The sequence below is a fragment of the Leucoraja erinacea genome, chromosome 5, assembly GCF_028641065.1.
Source record: "Leucoraja erinacea ecotype New England chromosome 5, Leri_hhj_1, whole genome shotgun sequence".
Classification (NCBI taxonomy): domain Eukaryota; kingdom Metazoa; phylum Chordata; class Chondrichthyes; order Rajiformes; family Rajidae; genus Leucoraja; species Leucoraja erinaceus.
In genome coordinates, this window is record NC_073381.1 from 100,347,559 (window position 1) to 100,371,527 (window position 23,969).

The 23,969-nt window shown below is 47.2% G+C and overlaps 1 protein-coding gene across 1 annotated transcript in view; it reads left to right on the forward strand.

The window, feature by feature from the left end:
• LOC129697648 (leucine-rich repeat and fibronectin type-III domain-containing protein 2) overlaps positions 1 to 21,873 on the forward strand; it is a 146,948-nt gene extending 125,075 nt beyond the window's left edge. Inside the window, exons 2-3 of the mRNA XM_055636359.1 lie at positions 2,053 to 3,463; positions 20,847 to 21,873. Coding sequence (XP_055492334.1) covers positions 2,073 to 3,463; positions 20,847 to 21,810 — 2,355 coding nt within the window. The 5' untranslated portion in view covers positions 2,053 to 2,072 and the 3' untranslated portion in view covers positions 21,811 to 21,873. The remainder of the gene's footprint in view (positions 1 to 2,052; positions 3,464 to 20,846) is intronic.
• The last annotated feature ends 2,096 nt before the right edge of the window (positions 21,874 to 23,969 follow it).

The window sequence follows — 23,969 nt, forward strand, 5'->3', positions numbered from 1 at the left end:
GGATCTTATAGAAACTTACAAAATTCTTAAGGGGTTGGGACAGGCTAGATGCAGGAAGATTGTTCCCGATGTTGGGGAAGTCCAGGACAAGGGGTCACAGCTTAAGGATAAGGGGGAATCCTTTAAAACCGAGATGAGAGAGGAGAACTTTTTTCACACAGAGAGTGGTGAATCTCTGGAACTCTCTGCCACAGAGGGTAGTTGAGGCCAGTTCATTGGCTATATTTAAGAGGGAGTTAGATGTGGCCCTTGTGGCTAAGGGGATCAGGGGGTATGGAGAGAAGGCAGGTACGGGATACTGAGTTGGATGATCAGCCATGATCATATTGAATGGCGGTGCAGGCTCGAAGGGCCGAATGGCCTACTCCTGCACCTAATTTCTATGTTTCTATGTCTCTATGTTTCCCCGCTGTATCTCTAAAATCTAAAGTAAAGACATGGAGTCTTAAGGGCCTGTCCCACTTACGTGACCTTTACAGGCGACTGCCGGCACCCGTCACAAGTCGCCGAAATTGTCAACATGTTGAAAATTCAGCGGTGACCAGAAAGACGCTACGACTCTTTGGAGACCTCTGATGACCATAGGAGACCGCTCACGACCATACAGGCGACCCCTGGCGACATGTTGCGGGTGACCTCTCACGAACATAGGAGACCCTTCACGACTATACAGCCTGTATGCTCGTGAGATGTCTCCAAAGAGTCGTAGCGTCTTTCTCGTCGCCGCTGAATTTTCAACGTTGAACATTTCGGCGACCTATGACATGTGCCGGCAGTCGCCTGTAGAGGTCATGTAAGTGGGACAGGCCCTTTAGAGTCAAAGAGTGATACAGTGTGGAAACATGCCCTTCGACTCAACCTGCCAAAAAACGGCCAACATGCCCCAGCTGCTCTAGTCCCACATTCCTGCGTTTGGCCCAGGTCCCTCCAAACCTGTCCTATCCATGTACCTGTCTAAACTGTTTCTTAAATGCTGGGATAGTCCCTGCCTCAGCTACCTCTGGCAGGTAAACACAAAAAGCTGGAGTAACTCATGGAGACAGGCAGTTTCTCTGGAGAGAAGGAATGAGTGTCACCTATTCCTTCTCTCCAGAGATGCTGCCTGTCCCGCTGAGTTACTCCAGCTTTTTGTGTCTATCTTTGGTTTAAAGCAGCACCCTTCCGACACAATCTCCGGCAGATCGTTCCATACACCCACCACCCTTTTATGTGGAGAACGTTTTAAGGGCCTGTCCCACTGACGCGACCTCTACAGGCGACCGCTGGCACCCGTGATAGGTAGCCAAAATTGTCAACGTTGAAAATTCAGCGGCGACCAGAAAGACTCTTTGACTCTATGGAGACCTCCCACGACCATAGAGTTTGTATAGTCCTGAGAGGTCACCTATTGTCATGAGAGGTCACCTGCGACATGTTGCCAGGAGTCGCTTGTTTGGTTGTGAAAGGTCTACTATGGTTGTGAGAGGTCTCCAAAGAGTTGTAGCGTCTTTCTGGTCGCTGCTGAATTTTCAACATGTTGAAGATTTCGGCGACCTATCATAGAAACATAGAAAATAGGTGCAGGAGTAGGCCATTCGGCACTTCGAGCCTGCACTGCCATTCAATATGATCATGGCTGATCATCCAACTCAGTAGCCTGTACCTGCCTTCTCTCCATACCCCCTGATCGCTTTAGCCACAAGGGCCACATCTAACTCCCTCTTAAATATAGCCAATGAACTGTGTGGCTCAACTACCTTCTGTGGCAGAGAATTCCACAGATTCACCACTCTCTGTGTGAAAAATGTTTTTCTCATCTCGGTCCTAAAAGATTTCCCCATTATCCTTAAACTGTGACCCCTTGTTCTGGCCTTCCCCAACATCGGAAACAATCTTCCGGCATCTAGCCTGTCCAACCCCTTAAGAATTGTGTAAGTTTCTATAAGATCCCCCCTCAGGCAGTCGCCTGTGGAGATCGCGTAAGTGGGACAGGCCCTTTAGCCCTCAGATTCCTATGATAGGTGACTGTGGAGGTGGTGGAGAATGTTGATGCCGACTGCTCTTGTCTTCCAGGTACCTCTGCATGATTTACAATGGAAAGACTGCTCGCTGGCCTACTGCTGTTTGGAATGGCAACGGCAGTGTGCGCTTGCCCCAAGTACTGCATGTGCCAAAACCTGTCCGAGTCCCTGGGGACCCTGTGCCCCTCCAAGGGCCTCCTGTTCGTGCCCCCGGACATCGACCGGCGCACGGTGGAGCTGCGGCTGGGGGGCAACTTCATCGTGGCCATCGGCCGGCACGACTTTGCCAACATGAGCGGCCTTGTGGACCTGACCCTGTCCCGCAACACCATCGACCACATCCAAGCCTACTCCTTCGGCGACCTCGAGAGCCTGCGCTCCCTGCACCTGGACGCCAACAGGTTGACGGAGATCGGGGCCAACGCGTTCCGCGGGCTGCTCAACCTCCAGCACCTGATCCTGAACAACAACCAGCTCCGCAAGGTGGAGGACGGGGCCCTGGACGACTTCCTGGTCACCCTGGAGGACCTGGACCTCTCGTTCAACAACCTGGCCGGCCTCCCCTGGGAGGCGCTGAGCAAGATGCTCAACCTGCACACCCTCAGCCTGGACCACAACCTCATCGACTTCATCCCCGAGGGCACCTTTGCCGAGCTACACAAGATGGCCAGGTTGGACCTGGTCTCCAACCGGCTGCGCAAGTTGCCCCCCGACCCCGTCTTCGCCCGCTCCGACTTCCCGGCCATGTCCTCCACCACCGCCGCGCCGTTCTCGCCGCCGCTCAGCCTGACCCTCGGGGGCAACCCGCTCCACTGCAACTGCGAGCTCCTCTGGTTCCGCAGGCTGAGCCGGGAGGACGAGATGGAGACGTGCGCCTCTCCTCCCAACCTGAAGGGAAGGTACTTCTGGTCGGTGTCCGAGGAGGAGTTTGTCTGCGAGCAGCCCATCATCACCCAACACAGCCTCAAGCTCCTGGTCCTGCAGGGCCAGATGGCCTCCCTGAGATGCAAGGCCATCGGGGATCCCCAGCCCGTCATCCACTGGGTTGCCCCCGACGACCGTCTCTTGGGCAACTCCTCCAGGACGGTGCTGCACGACAACGGCACCCTGGACATCCTCATCACCATCTCGCAAGACAACGGCACCTTCACCTGCATCGCAGCCAACGCCGCCGGCGAGTCTACCGCCCCGGTCGAGCTCTCCGTGGTCCAGCTCCCGCACCTGACCAACGGTACCGGACGCTCCCTGCAGCCCGGCTCCCGGCTCTCCGACATCACCGGCTCCAGCAAGTCCCACCGTGGAGCTGGGGGCGAGGCCAAGGGCAGGCTGGAGAAGAAGGTCACCGTGTCGCAGGTGACGGCCAACACCGCCCTGGTCCGGTGGACGGTGGGGCGCTCGGCGCCCAAGGTCAAGATGTACCAGCTCCAGTACAACAGCTCCTCGGATGAGGTCTTGGTCTACAGGTAGGCAGGGGAGAGGGGGTGAAGTCTTGGTCTACACACCACTGGGATTCGCTAGAATTTAGAAGACTGAGGGGAGGATCTTATAGAAACTTACAAAATTCTTAAGGGATTGGACAGGCTAGATGCAGGAAGATTGTTCCCGATGTTGGGGAAGTCCAAAACAAGGGGTCACAGTTTAAGGATAAGAGGGAAATCTTTTAGGACCAAGATGAGAATAACATTTTTCACACAGAGAGTGGTGAATCTGTGGAATTCTCTGCCACAGAGGGTAGTTGAGGCCAGTTCATTGTCTATATTTAAGAGGGAGTTAGATGTGGCCCTTGTGGTTAAAGGGATCAGGGGGTGTGGAGAGAAGGCAGGTACAGGATACTGAGTTGGATGATCAGCCATGATCATATTGAATGGCGGTGCAGGCTCGAAGGGCTGAATGCACCTAATTTCTATGTTTCTATGTTTCTATGTTAACCCTTCTGGGGTAGGGGTGACCTGTACAAAAGGGACGGGTTACACCTTAACTGGAGGGGGACCAACGTTCTGGCAGGCAGGTTTGCAAGTGTTACATGTGTGGGTTTAAACCAAATAGCAAGAGGGAGGGATTGACAAATTGGGAGTATAAAGATGGAGTTAAAGGGGAAGTGAGTACTGGAAAAGTTACAAAAGACTATCGAATTAATGGGAAGGAAAGTTCGAGAAGGGAGAAGAGAGTAAGGTCAGTGCCAATAGTGAGAGAGGAGATGGACAAAAGTGCTGGAGAAACTCAGCGGGTGAGGCAGCATCTAAGGAGCGAAGGAATAGGCAACGTTTCGGGTCGAGACCCTTCTTCAGACTCAAGGTGAGGTGAATACCGATTAAAGAATAAAGTGGATGAGTTTGAGGCTCGGTTAGAGATTGCTAGGTGTGATGTGTGGGAATTAAAGAGATGGCTGCAAGAGGGCCAGGGCTGGGATTTGAATATTCAAGGGTATACGTCCTATCGAAAAGACAGACAGGTGGGTAGAGGGGGTGGGTAGCTCTGTGGGTAAGGAATCCCTTGCGAGGGGTGACATAGAATCAGGAGATGTGGAGTCAGTATGGATAGAACTGAGGAATTGTAAGAGTAAAAATACCCTAATGGGAGTTATCATAGTAGAAGGGACTACTCATTCTATTCAACGGTGCATAAAACATATTCACGGATAGATTATTTTCTTGTGGATACAAAATTAATTACACACACTATGAATCCTAAATACCACATTAATGCGATTTCAGATCACTCTCCTTTAACCTTTGTTTTAAAATTAGAAGGAATGTCCATGAATAAATCGTTCTGGAGGTTTAATTCGCAACTTTTAAAAGACCCACAAGGGAGTATATATCTAAAAAAACAGATGGACTTATTCTTTGAGATAAATGATACACCAGATATATCCCCCACGCTATTATGGGAATCCTTTAAAGCATTTATTAGAGGAGTCATTATTTCATTTCAAGCTTACCAAAATAAAAAGAATAAGAAAGAACAAAGACATTTAGAAGAACAAATAAAACAATTAGATATAGATAATGCTAAAGATCCAACTATGGATAAACATAATAAAATCCTATTATTGAAATTCAAGCTGAATAAATTATTGTCAGAGAAAGTTATAACATTATTCCAAGTTACAAAACAAGAACACTTTGAATTCGGGGACAAACCCCACAAACTCTTAGCACGCCAGTTGAAAAAACGGGAAAAAGAGAATGCAATACTAAAGATTAAATCAGATAGTGGGGAATTATTAACACTACCCAAGGATATCAATAAAAGATTTGCTCAATTCTACGAAAATTTATATACATCTAAAACGTCAATAGATAATAATAAAATCTCAGAATTTCTGGAAGATTGTAACCTTCCAAAATTAGAATTGAGGGAACAAGAGGAACTGGGAGCAATAATTACTTCTAAGGAGATAGAAGACACAATAAAAACACTAAAGAATGGTAAAACACCAGGACCAGATGGATTCAGTAGTGAATTCTATAAAGCCTTTTATGATATAGTTACCCCCCACGATTACAGACAAAAATGTATACACACGCTTTTAAAGAGCAAAGCTTACCCGAAACATTAGCAGAATCAACGATCACATTAATACTTAAAAAAGATAAAAACATAGAAGAACCAGGTTCATATAGAGCTATTGCTTTGTTAAATACGGATCAAAAAATAATAGGGAAAACATTAGCCAGTAGATTAGCAGCAGGTACGTTAGTAGATTAATAAATGGAGATCAAAACAGGATTTATACCTAAGAGACATTCATTTAATAATTGAGACGTTTGCTTAACATAATGCACTCACATAAACCTCACGACCAAGAGTTATCTATTATCTCACTGGATGCAGAAAAAGCGTTTGATCAAGTAGAATGGGATTATATGATTAAAGTATTGCAAAAATTCCAATTGGGAGAAAACTTTATCGCATGGATAAAACTATTATATAACAAACCTACGGCTAGAATATTAACTAATAATATCTTATCCTCGAAATTTGAACTATCAAGGGGCAATAGACAAGGATGCTCATTATCACCGCTGCTATTTGCTTTGATAATTGAACCCCTTGCTGAAAAAAATAAGAACTCATCCGGATATTTATGGTTATAATACAAAATACTCAAAAAATAAAATATCCCTATATGCCGATGATGTACTACTGTACATCACAAAACCACAAATTAGTATACCAAACATATTAAACTTAATAGAGGACTTTGGATCCTTTTCAGGATATAGAATAAATTGGAACAAAAGTGAAATTATGTCGATAAAACTAAAAGAATCAACACAGCTTTGGAAATTTCCCTTTAAAATAGCCACAGAAAAATTCAAATATTTGGGAATTGAAATTACTAGAAATTACCAGGATATGTTTAAAGCCAATTATAATCCTTTACTCAAGAAATTGAATAATCTGATTAAATTCTGGAAAACACTTCCGATGTCCTTAATAGGCAGAATAAATGCTATTAAAATGGTTTTCTTACCACAAATTCTATACCTATTTCAATCAATACCTATATACCTCCCAAAAAAGTTTTTCAAAAAATTGGACTCAGACATTACAAATTTTATATGGGATTATAAATCCCATAGAATACAAATAGCACACCTTAATAAACGAAAAGAGCTGGGGGGTCTAGCGCTCCCTAATTTTATGTATTATAACTGGGCAGTAAATATTAAAAATATGATTCACCTGCTGGACAATTCTGCACAGCAGGCGGACTGGATGGTAATGGAAAAAGGGGGACTGCTCCCCGAGTAATATAGGAGCGATCATCCTCTCACCAACAAATTTGAATAATAAAAATTATAATAAAAATCCAATTATACATAACACAATAAGAACATGGAAACAAATAAAACAGACTCTAAAATTAAGAAACCTATCTCTTTTAATACCAATAGTCAATAATCCATCGTTTAAACCATCAATCATAGACAAATCATTTATACAATGGGAAAGAATGGGAATTAAAACGCTCGAAGATCTGTATGAATTAGGGAATTTACTGTCATTTCAACAACTACAACTGAAATATAATTTGAAAAAAAACCAATATTTTAAATATCTTCAAATCTGTGATTATTTGAAAAATACACAAAAGACTATCATAATATGTCTTCCGACTTATTGGATGAAGCAATGAAGACCAAGGCGGAATCAGCTAATTTAATATCGTACTTATATAACATCATTTTAAACATAGAAATACCCACAACAGATGGAATTAGAAAAGATTGGGAACAAGAATTAGCTATAAAAATCTCAAAAGGGACCTGGGATAATCATTTACTACAGGTGCATAAATGTTCGGTCAACGTACGGCATACGCTCATCCAATTTAAAACATTACATAGATTATATTATTCAAAAACTAAATTAAATAAAATCTTCCCTAATGTTTCACCAATCTGTGATAAATGCCTATGTCAAGAAGCTACCATAGCGCACTCTTTTTTTTTTTGTACAAAAATCCAAAAATTCTGGTATGAAATATTTGATATTTTTTCAAAATTGATCAAAATAAAACTGGTACCAAAACCAGAATGGATTATCTTCGGAATATCGGAAGATAACCCTGAATTAAACGTGTTTCAGAAGAATTTATTTAATTACGGGCTAATAATGGGAAAAAAGCTTATACTTAAATTCTGGAAAAATGCGCCGACACCAACAATAAAAATGTGGATATCAAATATGTTTGAAACATTACACCTGGAAGAGATGAGATTCCTCCTAGCAGGTAAAGCAGACCAATTTCAAAAGACGTGGTCTATGTTTCTGGACCTATTACAAGTATGAGGTGCAATAGTAATCTAAAAAAAAACAAAATATATAAATAAGCGGAATCAGGACCTGGTAACGGGAGGTAAAATAACAAAAACAGACTTGGTTGGTAGTCCCCTCTCTGCGGAGTTTAATGTTATAATAGAGCGATTGTTTCTACTTTCTCCTTCTTTTCTTTCTAGGGTCTATTTTCTCACTTTACTTCCTTCTCTAACTTCTTTCCTAAGGGGCTTTCTTTTCCTTACACTCTCGCACTGCACGATTCTCTTGCACTTTCTTTACTTTCCTAACTTCTACTTTTTTTCTTAAAGCTCTAAAAAAAAAAAAAAAATGAAGCGGTATAAAAAATGTATCAAGATATATGTGTTGTGTAGAATTGTAATTTACCGTACTTCTAATAAAAAATAAAAAAAAAAAAAAAAAAAAAAAAAAAAAGAATTGTAAGAGTAAAAATACCCTAATGGGAGTTATCTACAGGCCCCCAAACAGTAGAGTGTTTGCTGTAGCCTGGATATAGGGTGCAAGTTGAATCATGAGTTAAAATTGGCATGTTGTAAAGGTAATGCTACGGTTGTTATGGGAGATTTCAACATGCAGGTAGACTGGGAAAATCAGGTTGGTACTGGACCCCAAGAAAGGGAGTTTGTGGAGTGTCTCCGACATGGATTCTTAGAGCAGCTTGGGAGCAAACCAGGGAGAAGGCAATTCTGGATTTAGTGTTGTGCGATGAACCGGATTTGATAAGGGAACTCAAGGTAAAGGAGCCATTAGGAGGTAGTGACCATAATATGATGTTTTAATCTACAATTTGAGAGGGAGAAGGGAAAATCGGAAGTGTCAGTATTGCAGTTGAGCAAAGGGGACTATGGAGGCATGAGAGAGGAGCTGGCCAAAGTTGACTGGAAATAGACTAAGCAGGGATGACAGTGGACAACAATGGCAGGTATTTCTGGGAATAATACAGAAGGTGCAGGATCAGTTCATTCGAAAGGGAAGAAAGATTCCAAGGGGAGTAAGGGGAGACCGTGGCTGACAAGGGAAGTCAAGGACAGTATATAAATAAAGGAGAAGAAGTATAACATAGCAAAGATGAGCGGGAAGCAAGAGGATTGGGAAACTTTTAAAGAGCAACAGAAGATAACTAAAAAGGCAATACGGGGGGAAAAGATGAGGTACGAAGGTAAGTTAGCCAAGAATATAAAGGAGGATAGTAAAAGCTTCTTTTGGTACTGTGTGAAGAGGAAAAAATTAGTTAAGACAAATGTGGGTTCCTTGACGACTGAAACAGGTGAATTTATTATGGGAAACAAGTAAATGGCAGACGAGTTGAACAGGTACTTTGGATCTGTCTTCACTAAGGAGGACACAAACAATCTCCCAGATGTACTAGTGGCCAGAGGACCTAGGGTGACGGAGGAACTGAAGGAAATTCACATTAGGCAGGAAATGGTGTTGGGTAGACTGATGGGACTGAAGGCTGATAAATCCCCAGGGCCTGATGGTCTGCATCTCAGGGTACTTAAGGAAGTGGCTCCAGAAATCATGGTAGCATTGTGTTCATTTTCCAATGTTCTATAAATTCAGGTCCGTTCCTGTGGATTGGAGGGTAGCTAATGTTATCCCACTTTTTAAGAAAGGAGGGAGAGAGAAAACAGGGAATTATAGACCAGTTAGCCTGACATCGGTGGTGGGGAAAATGCTGGAGTCAATTATAAAAGATGGAATAGCGGCACATTTGGATAGCAGTAACAGGATCGGTCCGAGTCAGCATGGATTTATGAAGGAGAAATCGTGCTTGACTAATCTTCTGGAATTTTTTGAGAGATGTGACTAGGAAAATGGACAAGGGAGAGCCAGTGGATGTAATGTACCTGGGCTTTCAGAAAGCATTTGATGAGGTCCCACATAGGAGATTAGTGGGCAAAATTAAGGCACATGGTATTGGGGGTAGAGTGCTGACATGGATAGAGAAGTGGTTGGCAGACAGGAAACAAAAAGTAGGGATTAACGGGTCCCTTTCAGAATGGCAGGCAGTGACTAGTGGGGTACCGCAAGGCTCGGTGCTGGGACCGCAGCTATTTACAATATACATTGATGATTTAGATGAAGGGATTAAAAGTAACATTAGCAAATTTGCAGATGACACGAAGCTGGGTGGCAGTGTGAACTGTGAGGAGGATGCTATGAAGATGCAGGATGACTTGGACAGGTTGGGTGAGTGGGCAGATGTATGGCAGATGCATTTTTAATGTGGATAATTGGGAGGTTATCCACTTTGGTGGCAAAAACAGGAAGGCAGATTATTATTTAAATGGTGTCGTTAGGAAAAGGGGAAGTACAACGAGATCTAGGTGTCCTTGTACATCAGCCATTGAAAGTAAGCATGCAGGTACAGTAGGCTGTGAAGAAAGCTAATGGCATGTTGGCCTTCATAACAAGAGGAGTTGATCACTGCACATTAACACTATCCTACACACACACACACACAGGACAATTTTTTTTTTTTTGCATTTACCAAGCCAATTTACCTAAGTAACGGTATGGCTTTGGAGTTTCTATACTGTAAGACTATGTTTCTATGTTGGTTATTGTGGCCAAACCTAACCACATCAACCAACATGGATTCCTAGAGTGATACAACGTAGAAACACGCCCTTCAGCCCAACTTGCCCACACCGACTCACATAGAGTCATAGTCATACAGCGTGGAAACATGCCCTTTGGTCAAAACCTGCCCACAACAACCAACATGGAGTATGTCGTACAGCGTGGAAACACACCCTTCAGCCCAAATTGCCCACACTGGCCAACATGCCCCATTAACACTGGTCCCACCTGCCTGCATTTGGCTCATAACCCTCTTAACCTGTCCTATCCATGTACCTGCCTACATGTTTCTTAAACTTGGCATTAGTACCTGCCTCAACTACCTCCACTGGCAGCTCGTTCCTTGCACCCACCACCCATTGTGTAACAAAGTTACCCCTCATGTTCCCATTAAATCTTCCACCCCTCACCTTAAACCTATGTCCTCTGGTTCTCGATTCCCCTACTCTGGCCAAATGACTCTGCGACTTTACCCAAACTATTTATTTTATAATGTTATACACCTCTATAAGATCACCCTTCATCCTCCTGCATTCAAAGTAATAAAGTCGCAGCCGGCCCAACCTCTCCCTCGCGGCCTGGCAAAATATTTGTACATTTTCTCTGCACATTGGCCATCAGTCTGAGTATTGACAACAACCTGACAACATCTTTCCAATAACAGGGTGACCAAAAGTGAACACATTTCTCCAAATCAGTATCAGTTTAGATTCAGTTTCAGTTTAGTTTATTGTCACGTGTACCGAGCTACAGTGACAAGCTTGTTGTTGCGTGCTAACCAGTCAGCAAACGCTGCCTGACCAATGTCTTGTACAACTGTAACGTGACCTCACACCCTTCTTTGCTCAATACTTAGACTGATGGCCAATGTGCCAAAAGCAGTCTCTCATCTCATGTCTAGTCTGAAGAAGGGTCTCGACCCGAAACGTCACCTATTCCTTCGCTCCATAGATGCTGCCTCACCCGCTGAGTTTCTCCAGCTTTTATGTCTACCCTCTATCTCGTTAAGTTATTTACCCCATATGAGACAAACTTGTGCCACAAGCATAAGCAGTAGAAACGCAAAGGCATGGAGTTGTAGCGGTAGAGTTGCTGCCTTAGACCCAAGACCCTCGGTCTATCCTTGATCAGACTTTGTTGGCCTTACCTTGCACTAAACGCCATTCGCTTATCATGTCACGGTGGGGCAGCGGTAGAGTTGCTGCTTTACGGCGAATGCAGCGCCGGAGACCCGGGTTCGATCCTGTCTGTACGGAGTTTGTACATTCTCCCCGTAACCACGTGGGTTTTCTCTGAGATCTTTCGCTTCCTCCCACACTCCAAAGACGTACAGGCTCGGTATAAATGCATAAAATGTAAAATTGTCCTTTGTGTGTGTAGGATAGTGTGTACGTATGCAGGGATCGCTGGTCAGTACAGACTCGGCGGGCCGAAGGGCCTGTTCCTGCACTCTATCTCTAAACTAAGCTAAACTACACAAAGAGGGATGTAACCAGAGGGTACAACTTTATGGTGAGAAGGGCAAAGTTTAAAGGAGGTGTGTGGGGTACGTTTTTTTTCCCCAAAGGGTCTTGGGTGCAAGATCCCTGCTCATCTCCCACTGTTGCAGTGAATAAAATCCTAGCCTGTCCAAGCTCTTAGGCTTTCGAGACCTCATTAATCTTCTCTACACCATTTCCAGTCTAATGTCGTTGTTTCTATATCAGGGTGACCAAAACTGAAGGCAGGATTCCAAGTGGAGCCTCACCAATGTTTTGTACAACTATGAGATAACTTCCAAACTCTGACGAGTCTGATGAAGGATCCCAACCCCAAACCTGTTGTCTGTCCATTCCCTTCACAGAGGCTGCCTGACCTACTGAGTCATAGAGTCATAGAGTGATACAGTGTGGAAACAGGCCCTTACAGCCCAACTTGCCCGCACCGGCCAACATGTCCGATCTACGCTAGTCCCACCTGCCCATGTTTGGTCCATATCCCTCCAAATCTGTCCTATCAAAGTACCTGTCTAACAGATTCTTAAACGTTGGGATAGACCCTGCCCCAACCATCTCCTCTGGCAGCTAGTTCCATACACTCACCACCCTTTGTGTGAAAAAGTTACCTCTCAGATTCCTATTAAATCTTTTTCCCTTCACCTTGAACCTATGTCCTCTGGTCCTCGATTCCCCTACTCTGGGCAAGAGACTCTGTGCATCTACCCGATCTATTCCTCTCATGATTTTGAACACCACCATAAGATCACCCATCATCCTCCTGCGCTCCATGGAATAGAGTCCCAGCCTACTCAACCTCTCCCTATAGCTCACACCCTCTAGTACTGGCAACATCCTTGTAAATCTTCTCTGTACTCTTTCCAGCTTAACAGTGTCTTTCCGATAACACGGTGCCCAGAACTGAACACAATAATCTAAATGTGGCCTCACCAACGTCTTATACAACAGAAACATGGCCTCCCAACTTCTATGCTCATATATACTATGCTTTTCTATACGTTCCAAAATAACTTTGTGATTTGCTCAAGTTTCCTGCATTTGCAGTTCCTTGATGGACACAAAAAGCTTGAGAAATTCAGTAGTTACTCCAGGCAGCATCTCAAAAAGGCTGCCAGCATCATCAAGGATCGACACCATCCTGGCCATTTACTCATCTCCCCGCTGCCTTCAGGTAGAAGGTACAGGAGCCTGAAATCTGCAACATCCAGGTTCAGGAATAGCTGCTTCCCCACAGCCATCAGGCTATTAAACTCAACTCAAACAAAACTCTGAACATTAATAGCCCATTGCACTTTATCTGCTTACTTATGTGTGTTTATATATTCAATAGTATATGGACACACTGTTCTGTTCTGTATTTATTGACCAAATGGCCTAGCAGCCCAGAAGCCTTTACTCAATTTTAGTATCCTGGCCTCTCCAATTTGGCCAGAATTACCAACAGCACTCGTAGTCAGGGTCAAATCCGGGTTCCTGACGCTGTAAGGCTGCAACTCTACCGCTGCGCCACGGGGCTGGGTGAGTAATTACGCTGACGACACCAACATTGGAGGAGTTGCAGACAGTGAGGAAGGCTGTTAGAAGATACAGCGGTACAAAGATGGCTGCAGAAATGGGCGGAGAAGTGGCAGACAGTTTAATTCGAGTGTGAGGTGTCGCACTTTGGGTGGTGGAGGGTATGGGGAGAGTATACAGTTAATGGCAAGACCCTTGATAGCATTGATGTGCAAAGGAATCTTGGAGTCCAAGTTCAAAGCTCACTGAAGGTGGAAGCGCAACATGATAGGGTGGTCAAAAAAGAAGGCACGTGACTTGAAGGTCGACACTAAATGCTGGAGTAACTCAGCGGGACAGGCTGCATCTCTGGAGAGAAGGTATGGGTGACTTTTCGATTCGAGACCCTTCTTCTGACCCGAAACATCACCCATTCCTTCTCTCCAGAGATGCTGCCTGTCCCGCTGAGTTACTCCAGCATTTTGCTGCCTCACAGCACCAGAGACCCCGGGTTCCATCCAGACCTTGAGTGCTGTCTGTGCGGAGTTTGCATGTTCTCCCCGTGAACGCATGGGTTTTCCCCGGGTTTGTGGGTTTGTCGTTTTATTGGCTGTCGTAAGTTCCCGGTAGTGAGATATTGGAATCTTAGATCTAGCGTACAGGAGGCGACAGAGCGGACTCGGTGGGCCGAAGGGTCTGTTTCCGCTCTGTACCACGAGACTAAACTAAACTAAACTAAACATGAAATTGTGAGAGGTATAGGTGGGTAGAGAGTCAGAATAAAAAGACTAGAGGGCAGAGCTTGTGGGGAGAGGGACGACCCTTAAAGGAGGCGCCCAGAACAACCCATTGTGTAGACAAGACTGATGACTTGGTTTATACTCTGAGTTAATTTAGGAGATTGAGAGGGGATCTTATAGAAACTTACAAAATCATTAAGGGGTTGGACAGGCTAGATGCAGGAAGATTGTTCCCGATGTTGGGGAAGTCCAGGACAAGGGGTCACAGCTTAAGGATAAGGGGGGAATCCTTTAAAACCGAGATGAGAAGAACTTTTTTTTTCACACAGAGAGTGGTGAAATCTCTGGAACTCTCTGCCACAGAGTACAGTTGAGGCCAGTTCATTGGCTATATTTGGGCCGAAGGGAGTACCACTAGACTAAACAAACTAAGATGTGGCCCTTGTGAGAAGGGGATCAGGGGGTAGGAGAGAAGGCAGGTACGGGATACTGAGTTGGATGGCAGCCATGATCATATTGAATGGCGAGCAGGACGAAGTTTAATGGCCTACTCCTGCACCTAATTTCTATGTTTCTATGTTTACGCAGAGGGTGGTGGGTGCCTGGAACGCGCTGCCTGGGGTGATGGTTGAGGCAGATACGATAGTGGTGTTGAAGAGGCTTTTAGATAGGAACATGGATATCCAGGGAATGGAGGGGTATGGAATACGTACAGGCAAATGAGATTAATTCATCTTAGCATAGAGTCAGCATCATAGAGTGATACAGTGTGGAAACAGGCTCTTCTGCCCAACTCACCCACACCGGCCAACAATGTCCCAGCTACACTAGTCCCACCTGCCTGCGTTTGGTCCATATCCCTCCAAACCTGTCCTATCCAGTTACCTGTCTAACTGTTTCTCAAACGTTGGGCTAGTCCCAGCCTCAACTACCTCCTCTGGCAACTTGTTCCATACACCCACCACCCTTTGTGTGAAAAAGTTACCCCTCAGATTCCCATTAAATCTCTTCCCCTTCACCTTAAACCTATGTCCTCTGGTCCTCAATTCCCTTACTCTGGGCAAGAGACTCTGTGCATCTACCCGATCTGTTCCTCTCATGACCTTGTACACCTCTATAGGATCTCCCCTCATCCTCCTGCGCTCCAAGGAATAGAGACCCAGACTGCTCAACCTCTCCCTATAGCTCACACCCTCTAGTCCTGGCAACATCCTCGTAAATCTTCTCTGTACCCTTTCCAGCTTGACTTCATCTTTACTACAACACGGTGCCCAGAAATGAACCTAATACTTGAAATGCGGCCTCACAAACGTCTTATACAATGACCTCCCCCAACTCTATACTCAATACTCTGTCTGGAATAGATCGGGTAGATGCACAGAGTCTCCTGCCCAGAGTAGGTGAATCGAGGACCAGAGGACACGGCTTTAAGGTGAAGGGGAAACAATTTAATAGGAATCTGAGGGGTAAATGTTTCACACAAAGGGTGGTAGGTGTATGGAACAAGCTGCCAGAGGAGGTAGTTGAGGCTGGGACTATCCCAATGTTTAAGAACCAGTTAGACGGGTACATGGATAGGACAGGTTTGGAGGGATATGGACCAAGCGCAGGCAAGTGGGACTAGTGTAGCTGGGACATTGTTGGTTGAGGTGGGCAAGTTGGGCTGAAGGGCCTGTTTCCACTCTGTGTCACTATGATCTATGTTCTATGATACAGAAAACCTGATGGACTTTACACTGTTAATTCTAGGCAATGCCCTGCTACAGAAAGTAATATTTTCAATTTAAGCAAAGGGTTTGATCCTCGCTGCTCATAATGAACAATGTTTTGCATGACATTAGTCATTTGAATTTTTAATTTTTTCCTGAGTAAATAAATGGCAACATAATCAAATTAAGCCGTAATGCACACGTCTGCACGGTACATTTCGTGTGACCTGATTCATTTTCCTATGGAATGGAAAGGCCCTGGGCAACTGATGGATTCCAAAGTGTTTTTGTTCTGACTAGCAGTCGTAACATTAAATTACGTACACTATCTTGCATGTTTCGTTAAAGGGCTGCCAATTGTAAATTGAAACCTATCTCCAAAGTGGAAAGGCAGGCAAAGTGAATGAACGAGAAAAAATGGTTTTGATGAGAATAGCCTTCGTGAGACGCAGATACAACCTGCAGTATTATTCAGCTTCAAGAGTTTGGGGGTGGCGCAGTGGTAGAGTCGCTGCGTCACAGCGCCAGAGACCCGGGTGCAATCCCGACTACGGATGCTGTCTGTACGGCGTTTGTACGTTCTCCCCGTGACCGCGTGGGTTTTCTCCGGGTTCTCCGGTTTCCTCCCACATCCCAAAGACATGTGGGTTTGTAGGTTAATTGGCTTCTGTAAATTGGCCCGAGTGTGCGTGATAGAGCTCGTTAGTTGAGTTTGAGTGTATGGGGTGATCGCTGGTCAGAGCCGAAGTGCCTGTTTCCACATTATATCTCTAAAGTCTAAAGTTGATGGAAACAAACAACAGACGAGAAGGTATACGGTTGTGGGACGCCTCAAGGCTGTTCCTCCATTCACTTAGGTTAGTGAAAACTGAACACAATACTCCACTCTACCTGCCGCACCACTGTGTCGCAAGAAGGTTAGCATGGATGTGGAGCAGGAGTAGGCCATTCAGGCCCTTCAGGCCTGTTCTGTCCTTCAATGCTATCATCCAAACTCAGTGCTCTGTGCCTTTGTGACAGAGGTTGGTTGGTACAACATTGAACATAGAACAGTACAGCACAGAAATGGACCTGCCAACACACGGGTGGTGGACGTCCCTTGTAGCCAGGGTTCGGAGGGCAAGGTGGACCGACACGTCACCCAGGGCCCGTAGGGGGAGGAACAGCTCTGCTGTCAGCGACTGGAGGACCGGTGATGGGATCTAGGGAGTGGGCAGGGCTGAAGATGTCCTGGTTGGGTTGCTCCTAGTGCAGGCCAAGCTGGCCATCCGCGAGTCACGGCGCCAGGCGGAAGAGGGCTTTGCTCGAGGCAGATGCTTGCCCCTTTACCGGGGTTACGTCCGTGCCCGGGTGGTGTTAGAGAGGGACAGAGTTGTACAGTAGTTATTTAGTATATTTGTAAGGATTGCAACATTGTTGTTTGAACATTTAGTGTCCCGATAATGTGGTGATTTTGGACTATGGTGATGGGTGTGTCACCACATATTTGTTTTGTATCCTGATTGTAATTAAATAAATTATTTTTTGATATTTATTGATATTGATTAAAAAAATAATAATTCAGAACAAGGGGTCACAGTTTAAGGATAAGGGGGAAATCTTTTAGGACCGAGATGAGGAAAAAACATTTTTCACACAGAGACTGATTCCTGGGATGGCAGGACTTTCATATGAAGAAAGACTGGATAGACTCGGTTTGTACTCGCTAGAATTTAGAAAATTGAGGGGGGATCTTATAGAAACTTACAAAATTCTTAAGGGGTTGGACAGGCTAGATGCAGGAAGGTTATTCCCGATGTTGGGGAAGTCCAGAACAAGGGGTCACAGTTTAAGGGTAAGGGGGAAATCTTTTAGGACCGAGATGAGAAAAACATTTTTCACACAGAGAGTGGTGAATCTGTGGAATTCTCTGCCACAGAAGGTAGTTGAGGCCACAGTTCATTGGTTATATTTAAGAGGGAGTTAGATGTGGCCCTTGTGACTAAAGGGATCAGGGGGTATGGAGAGAAGGCAGGTACAGGATACTGAGTTGGATGATCAGCCATGATCATATTGAATGGCGGTGCAGGCTCGAATGGCGTACTCCTGCACCTATTTTCTATGATTCTATGTTTCTATGATACAAAACAAAACACACACTGTTTGTACGAAACATAACATCAAGTTAAACTAATCTTCTCTGCCTGTACATGATCCATATCCCTCTATTCATTGAACTTGCATGTGCCTATCTAAAAGCCCCTTAAATACCACTATTGTCTCTGCCTCCACAGGAGCCAGTTCCAGGACCCCACCACCCTCTGTGTAAAAGATATTGCCCGGCATATCTCCATGAAACTTCGTCCCTCAAGCCATATAGTTGTGGCCTCTCCCAGTGCTAGGACATTTCCGCCCATGGAGAAAGAGCAGTTCTGCTTGCTGACCACATCTATGGCTGTCATCAGACTCAATATACTTCTATCGGTGATGCGTCAACTTTCCCACCTCCGACATGCTCCAGTCGGAGAAAGCAGTTGTACCATCTGTGATGCAGTTAGTAAGGATCAGGGTGGCGTGAGGGGTTCAGGGGATCTGAGGAGGATGGAACTTCATTCAAACTTCACCAAATAGTGAAAGGCCTTTGCATAGAGTGGATGTGTGAGAGAGATGTTTCCACTAGTTGAGAGTCTAGATGCACGACTTCAGTCCTAAAAGAAAGGGGATGAGCGAGCCGCCTCTGACTTCTGAAGTCTATCTGTGGAATTCTTGGCCACAGGCAGCTGTGGAGGCCAAGTCAGTGGGCATTTTTAAAGCGGAGATTGATATGTTCTTGATTAATAAAGGTGTCAAAATGTTATGGGGTTCGGAGGACGAGATAGATCAGTCATGATTGAATGGCGGAGTAGACTCGATGGGCCGAGTGGACTGATTGTGCTCCCATGTCTTATGAACTAATTAACTTCTCCATGTAGCTAAAACCCTCCAATGCCAAGCAGCAATCTGGTAAACCTCCTCCGCACCCTCTCCAAAACCTACGCATCCTTCCCGTAATGGGGCGACCAGAAGTGCCCGCCATACTCCAAATGTAGCCGGAGCAAAGCATTATAGAGCTGCGTGTTTAACCCGGCGTCATGTTTAGCACAGGCGTTGTGGGCTGATGGGCCTGTTCCTTTGCTGTACTGTTCAATGTTCGGTGAGCAGATCGCAACGGCACCAAACGCGGGCCCGACGATGATGGTACATTATTGTCACTTGTACCAGCAGTAGTGAGGTGGTAGTGAAACTCTCTGTTTCTGCTCACTAAGTACACAGAGGAGTCTCCGCAAAGGGAGCTGACAAAGTTACACAAAGTACTATTTACAAAGTAAATAGCGGAGTCAGGGGATATGGGGAGAAGGCAGGAATGGGGTGCTGATTGGGGATGATCAGCCATGATCATATTGAATGGCGGTGCTGGGTCGAAGGGCCGAATGGCCTACTTCCGCACCTATTGTCTATTGTCTATTGTCTATTCATCTCATCTCGCCTCCCCCCCCCCACCACCCCACCTTCCTCCGGGTTCCTCTTTAATCTTGGTGGCCCTTGCCACAACGGGTCCCTTGTCGATCTCGGTGCCCCTTCCCCCCCCCCCCCCCCCCCCCCCCCTCATGCTGGGTCCCACCTTGTTCTCGCCGCCCCCCTCGTCCCCATTCCCTCTCAGCGCCCCCACCCCCACACCAGGCCCCTCGATGTTCTCGGCCCCCCCCCCCACACCACACCGGGCCCCCTTCAGGACTCTGCGGCAAGGCCTGCCCACCTCGGCCTGACTCGCTCCAAACCACAGTCTTCTGGAGCTGCACCATGACCTCATTGACACACAGTCTGAAGAATGGTCTCGACGCCAAAACGTCCCCCATTCCCTCTATCCACAGATGCCGCCCGTCCCGCTGAGTTACTCCAGCGTTTTTAGAAACATTGAAGCATGGAAAATAGGTACAGGATTCGGCCCTTCGAGTCAGCACCACCGTTCAACGTTATCAGTCAGGGCTGCTCATCAGTACCTTGTTCCTGCTTCCTCCACATATCCCTTGATTCCATTAGCCCTAAGAGTTACTGTATATCTAAATCTCTTCTGAATACATCCAGTGAATTGGCCTCCATTGCCTTCTGTGGCAGAGAATTTCCAACTCTCTGGGTGAAAAGGTTTTCCCTCATTTCAGTCCTAAATGGCCTACCTCTTATTCTTAAACTGTGGTCCCTGGTTCTGGACTCCCCTAACATCGGGAACATTTTTCCTGCCTCTAGCCTGTCCAATCCCTTAAGAAATGTATATGTTTCTTTAAGATCCCCTCTCATCTTTCTAAATTCCAGTGAATATGAACCCAGTCGACCCATTCTTTCATCATACGTCAGTCCCGCCTAGGGTTGCCAACTGTCCTGTATTAGCTGGGACATCCCGTATATTGGGCTAAATTGGTTTGTCCCATACGGGACCGCCCTTGTCCCGTATTTGACCGCTACTGCTCGGATCGAGGGGACTGTTGGGTCGGAGCGCCGCGTCCGGCCCCGCCTCACCCGTCCCGACGTAGTGCAGCCCATGGAGTGCAGCAGCAGCAGCAGCAGCAGCGCCTCGCCCGTGGCCCCGTCGGTCGGCAGCCCGGCCAGCTGTCCGACCTTTGGACCTTCGCTTACCGCCGACACCACCACCCCTCCTTCTCATGGCCGATCATCGGTCCATGCGTTGGACGGGGCGCCGGACTTTGCGAGTGATGTCACGCGGCCCGGGCCAAAACTCCTCAGCTGGCCCGCCGGCTGGGCTTTGTGTGCAGTCCAGCACCCGGGACAACTCATCATTCACCCAGACACGGCCCAGTCGGTCAACGAATTGCTGTTGGGAATTTGTCCCATATTTTGACCTCTTGTCCTTTATTTGGGAGTGAGAAAGTTGTTATCCTGGGATTTAACCTGGTGGACGTAGGCTGCATTCCCTCATTTTCGTCTATCGGTAACCTCCTTGTTTGCCGTGATCTTGTAAACGCTTTGCTTTCCTTGCAGGATGATCCCGGCCTCCAGCAAGGGGTTTGTGGTGAAGGACCTGGTGTCGGGAGCGGGCTACGACCTGTGCGTGCTGGCCATCTGGGACGACACAGCCGCCACCCTGACCGCCACCAACGTGGTGGGTTGCGTGCGCTTTGCCACGGCGGTGGACTACGGCCGCTGCGCCTCCTTCCACGGCCAGTTCCTGGGCGGCACCATGATCCTGGTGGTGGGCGGCATCATCGTGGCCTCCCTCATCGTCTTCATCGCCGTGCTGATGCTGAGGTACAAGTTCTGCCAGGGCCGCCACAAGATGGCCGCCTCCGCCGCTGACGTCTACTCCCAAACCACCGCCGCCGCTGCCGCTGCCGCCGCCGCCGCCGTGCCGGCCCACAACGGCGTCCTACCCCAGCTACGGCACCCGCCGGCCACGGCCAGGCCCGGCCCGGCCCAGTTCGACTGCTCCTCCCTCAGGAGCAGCCTGTCATCCTCCACCGGCTCCAGCCAGGACTGCTACAGCCTCCACAGTGACTCCAGCACCCTGTCCAAGAAGTGGAGGCCCACCTCTAGGTCCCGGCACAACATGGACCGCCTGATGGGGGCCTTCGCTTCGCTCGACCTGCGCTGCCAGCGGAGGGAGGACAGCTACGAGTCGGGCGCCTCCACGCTGGCCCGCTACTCGGACAAGGAGCCCCTCCTGGGCCGCAGCGAGTCGCGGCTCAACAAGCTGCTCGCCCTTCCCATGGAGGGCAAGGCCCGGCGCAGCCAGTCCTTCGACATGGGCGACTTCTCCGCTGCCGCTGCCGCCGCCGCCGCTGCCTCCGCCCAGGGCTGCAGCGGCTACACGCAGAGGGTCACCAACATCTGGACTAAGAGGAGCCTCTCGGTCAACGGGGTCCTCCTGCAGTACGATGAGGACGGACTGGAGATCACCAGAGGGGCCTGTTGCAGCTCGGACTGGGTGATGGAGAGCACGGTCTAGAGAGCGCGGGGAGGAAGGGAGGCAGGAGGAGGAGGGGCATGCGGAGTCCCGAGGGGAGTGAGTGCGGAGGAGAGCGGGGGGAGGGGGGTGAAAGCTACGGGAGGAGGTGCGGTGGTCAATGAAGGCCGCCCCCCTCCCTCAAATCCATCGTGGGACAAGGAGCGAGAAAGGATTTCACTGCACTGGGTCTCTGGGAAACACTCGGTGGGTCAGGCAGCATCTGAGGAGAGAGGGAAAGGGAGAGGGAGAAAATGAATCGCCCAGCATTTCAGGTCAATCTCACTTTCCCCTGCCCAGTACCAACACGAGTCTTTTGTCATTCACCAGTTATATTCTAGCTTAGAGGCACAGTGTGGAAACAGGGCCCTTCGGCCCACCGAGTCCTCGCCGACCATCGATCATCGATCGCCCGTCCACACTGGTTCTGCGTTATCCCACTTTCTCATCCACTCCCTACACACAAAGGGGCCAATTTTACAGAGGGTCGGTTAACCTACAAACCCGCACGACTTTGGGATGTGGGAGGGAAACCGGAGCATTCGGAGGAAACCCACTCCGTCACTGGGAGAACATGCAAACTCCACACACACAGACAGCAGCCAAGGGCAGGTTCGCACCCGAGTCTCTTTCACTGGAGGCAGAGGCTCTACCATCTGGGGGATAATGCTGTGGATATATGAGTTTGCATTCCATCAGGGTCGGCGTTTGATTTGATTTAATTAAACCGTGTGGAATTTTTTATTTAAAAAGTCACATATGTTGATGGTGTTGGGAGAAAACAAAAGTTGGTATGTGTCAGGGATGGACTTGTTCTATCCTTCCATGGCCCACGTGACTCAAAGGCCTTTCACTGACATGGTTGACTCTTGGCCACCTTCTCCGCACCGCCGCCCACCGCAAACCATCAGATCCGCCATCGACTGCGGCAATCCCTTCACCGCCTGCCTGGTCAATGGCAGCTTCAGGTAGCAGTCCACTGCTGGGCTGGGATGGTTCATCCATTCTTGCCTCCCTCAGTGGCAGCAACATTCTGTTGGCAACAAAAGAATCACCTTCGTTGGTGAATCCTGATCCCGTCACGCGATTCCCATCCCGTCATCCGATCCTGATTCTATCACGTGATCCTGATCCTGTCATGTGACCCCGATTCCATCATGTGACCCCGATTTCATCATGTGACCCCCGATTCTGTCATGTGACGCACAGCCAATCATCTGATCTCGATCCTGTCATGTGATCCTAATCCAGGTCATGTGATCCAAATTAAATCATGTGATCCCAATTCAGTCCTGTGATCCAAATTCAGTCATGTGATCCCAATTAAATCATGTGTACCCGATTCAGTCCTGTGATCCCAATTAAATCATGTGATCCCAATTAAATCATTAAATCATGTGATCCCAATTCAATCCTGTGATCCTGTGATCATCCCAATTAAATCATGTGATCCCAATTCAGTCCTGTGATCACAATTAAATCATGTGATACCAATTAAATCATGTGATCCCAACTAAATCATGTGATCCCAATTCAGTCCTGTGATCCCAATTCAGTCATGCAATTCTGATCCCGACAAGTGATTCCGATCTAGTCATGTGATCCTGATGAAATCATGAGATCCCAATTCAGTAATGAGATCCCAATTCAGTCATGTGATTCTGACCCCGTCATGTGATTCTGACCCAGTCAAATGGTCGTGGTCCATTCCGGGGGCACTCAAACTGAGGGAGTGCCTTGAGGCCAAAGCTCTGGGAAGGAAAAAGGATGTGGAATTTGGCATGGAAGATATATAAGGTGTTGGTTGGACTACAGGGAAACATGCCACGTGCGGTGTTGTGCCTACGCACGCAGAGAATGCAGCAAAGGTTCTCTCTGTTACCGGGCATGAGAAGATTTAGTAACCAATAAACACTCAGGCACTTTCGCCAGAACAGTAAAAAGGTGGGTCTCACTTTATTACAAATGGCACAAGGGACTGTGACACGGAAGGCCCTGCAGATGTTGGAACCTTGCGCAACACACAAAGTACTGGAGGAACCAAGCGGGCCACGCAGCATCTCTGGAGAGAATGTACAGGTGACGTTTCGGGTGCGGGACGCTTCTCCAGTCTAGTCAGTTTATTTCCTTTGGAACGGAGAAGGTTCAAGAGACCTGGCAGA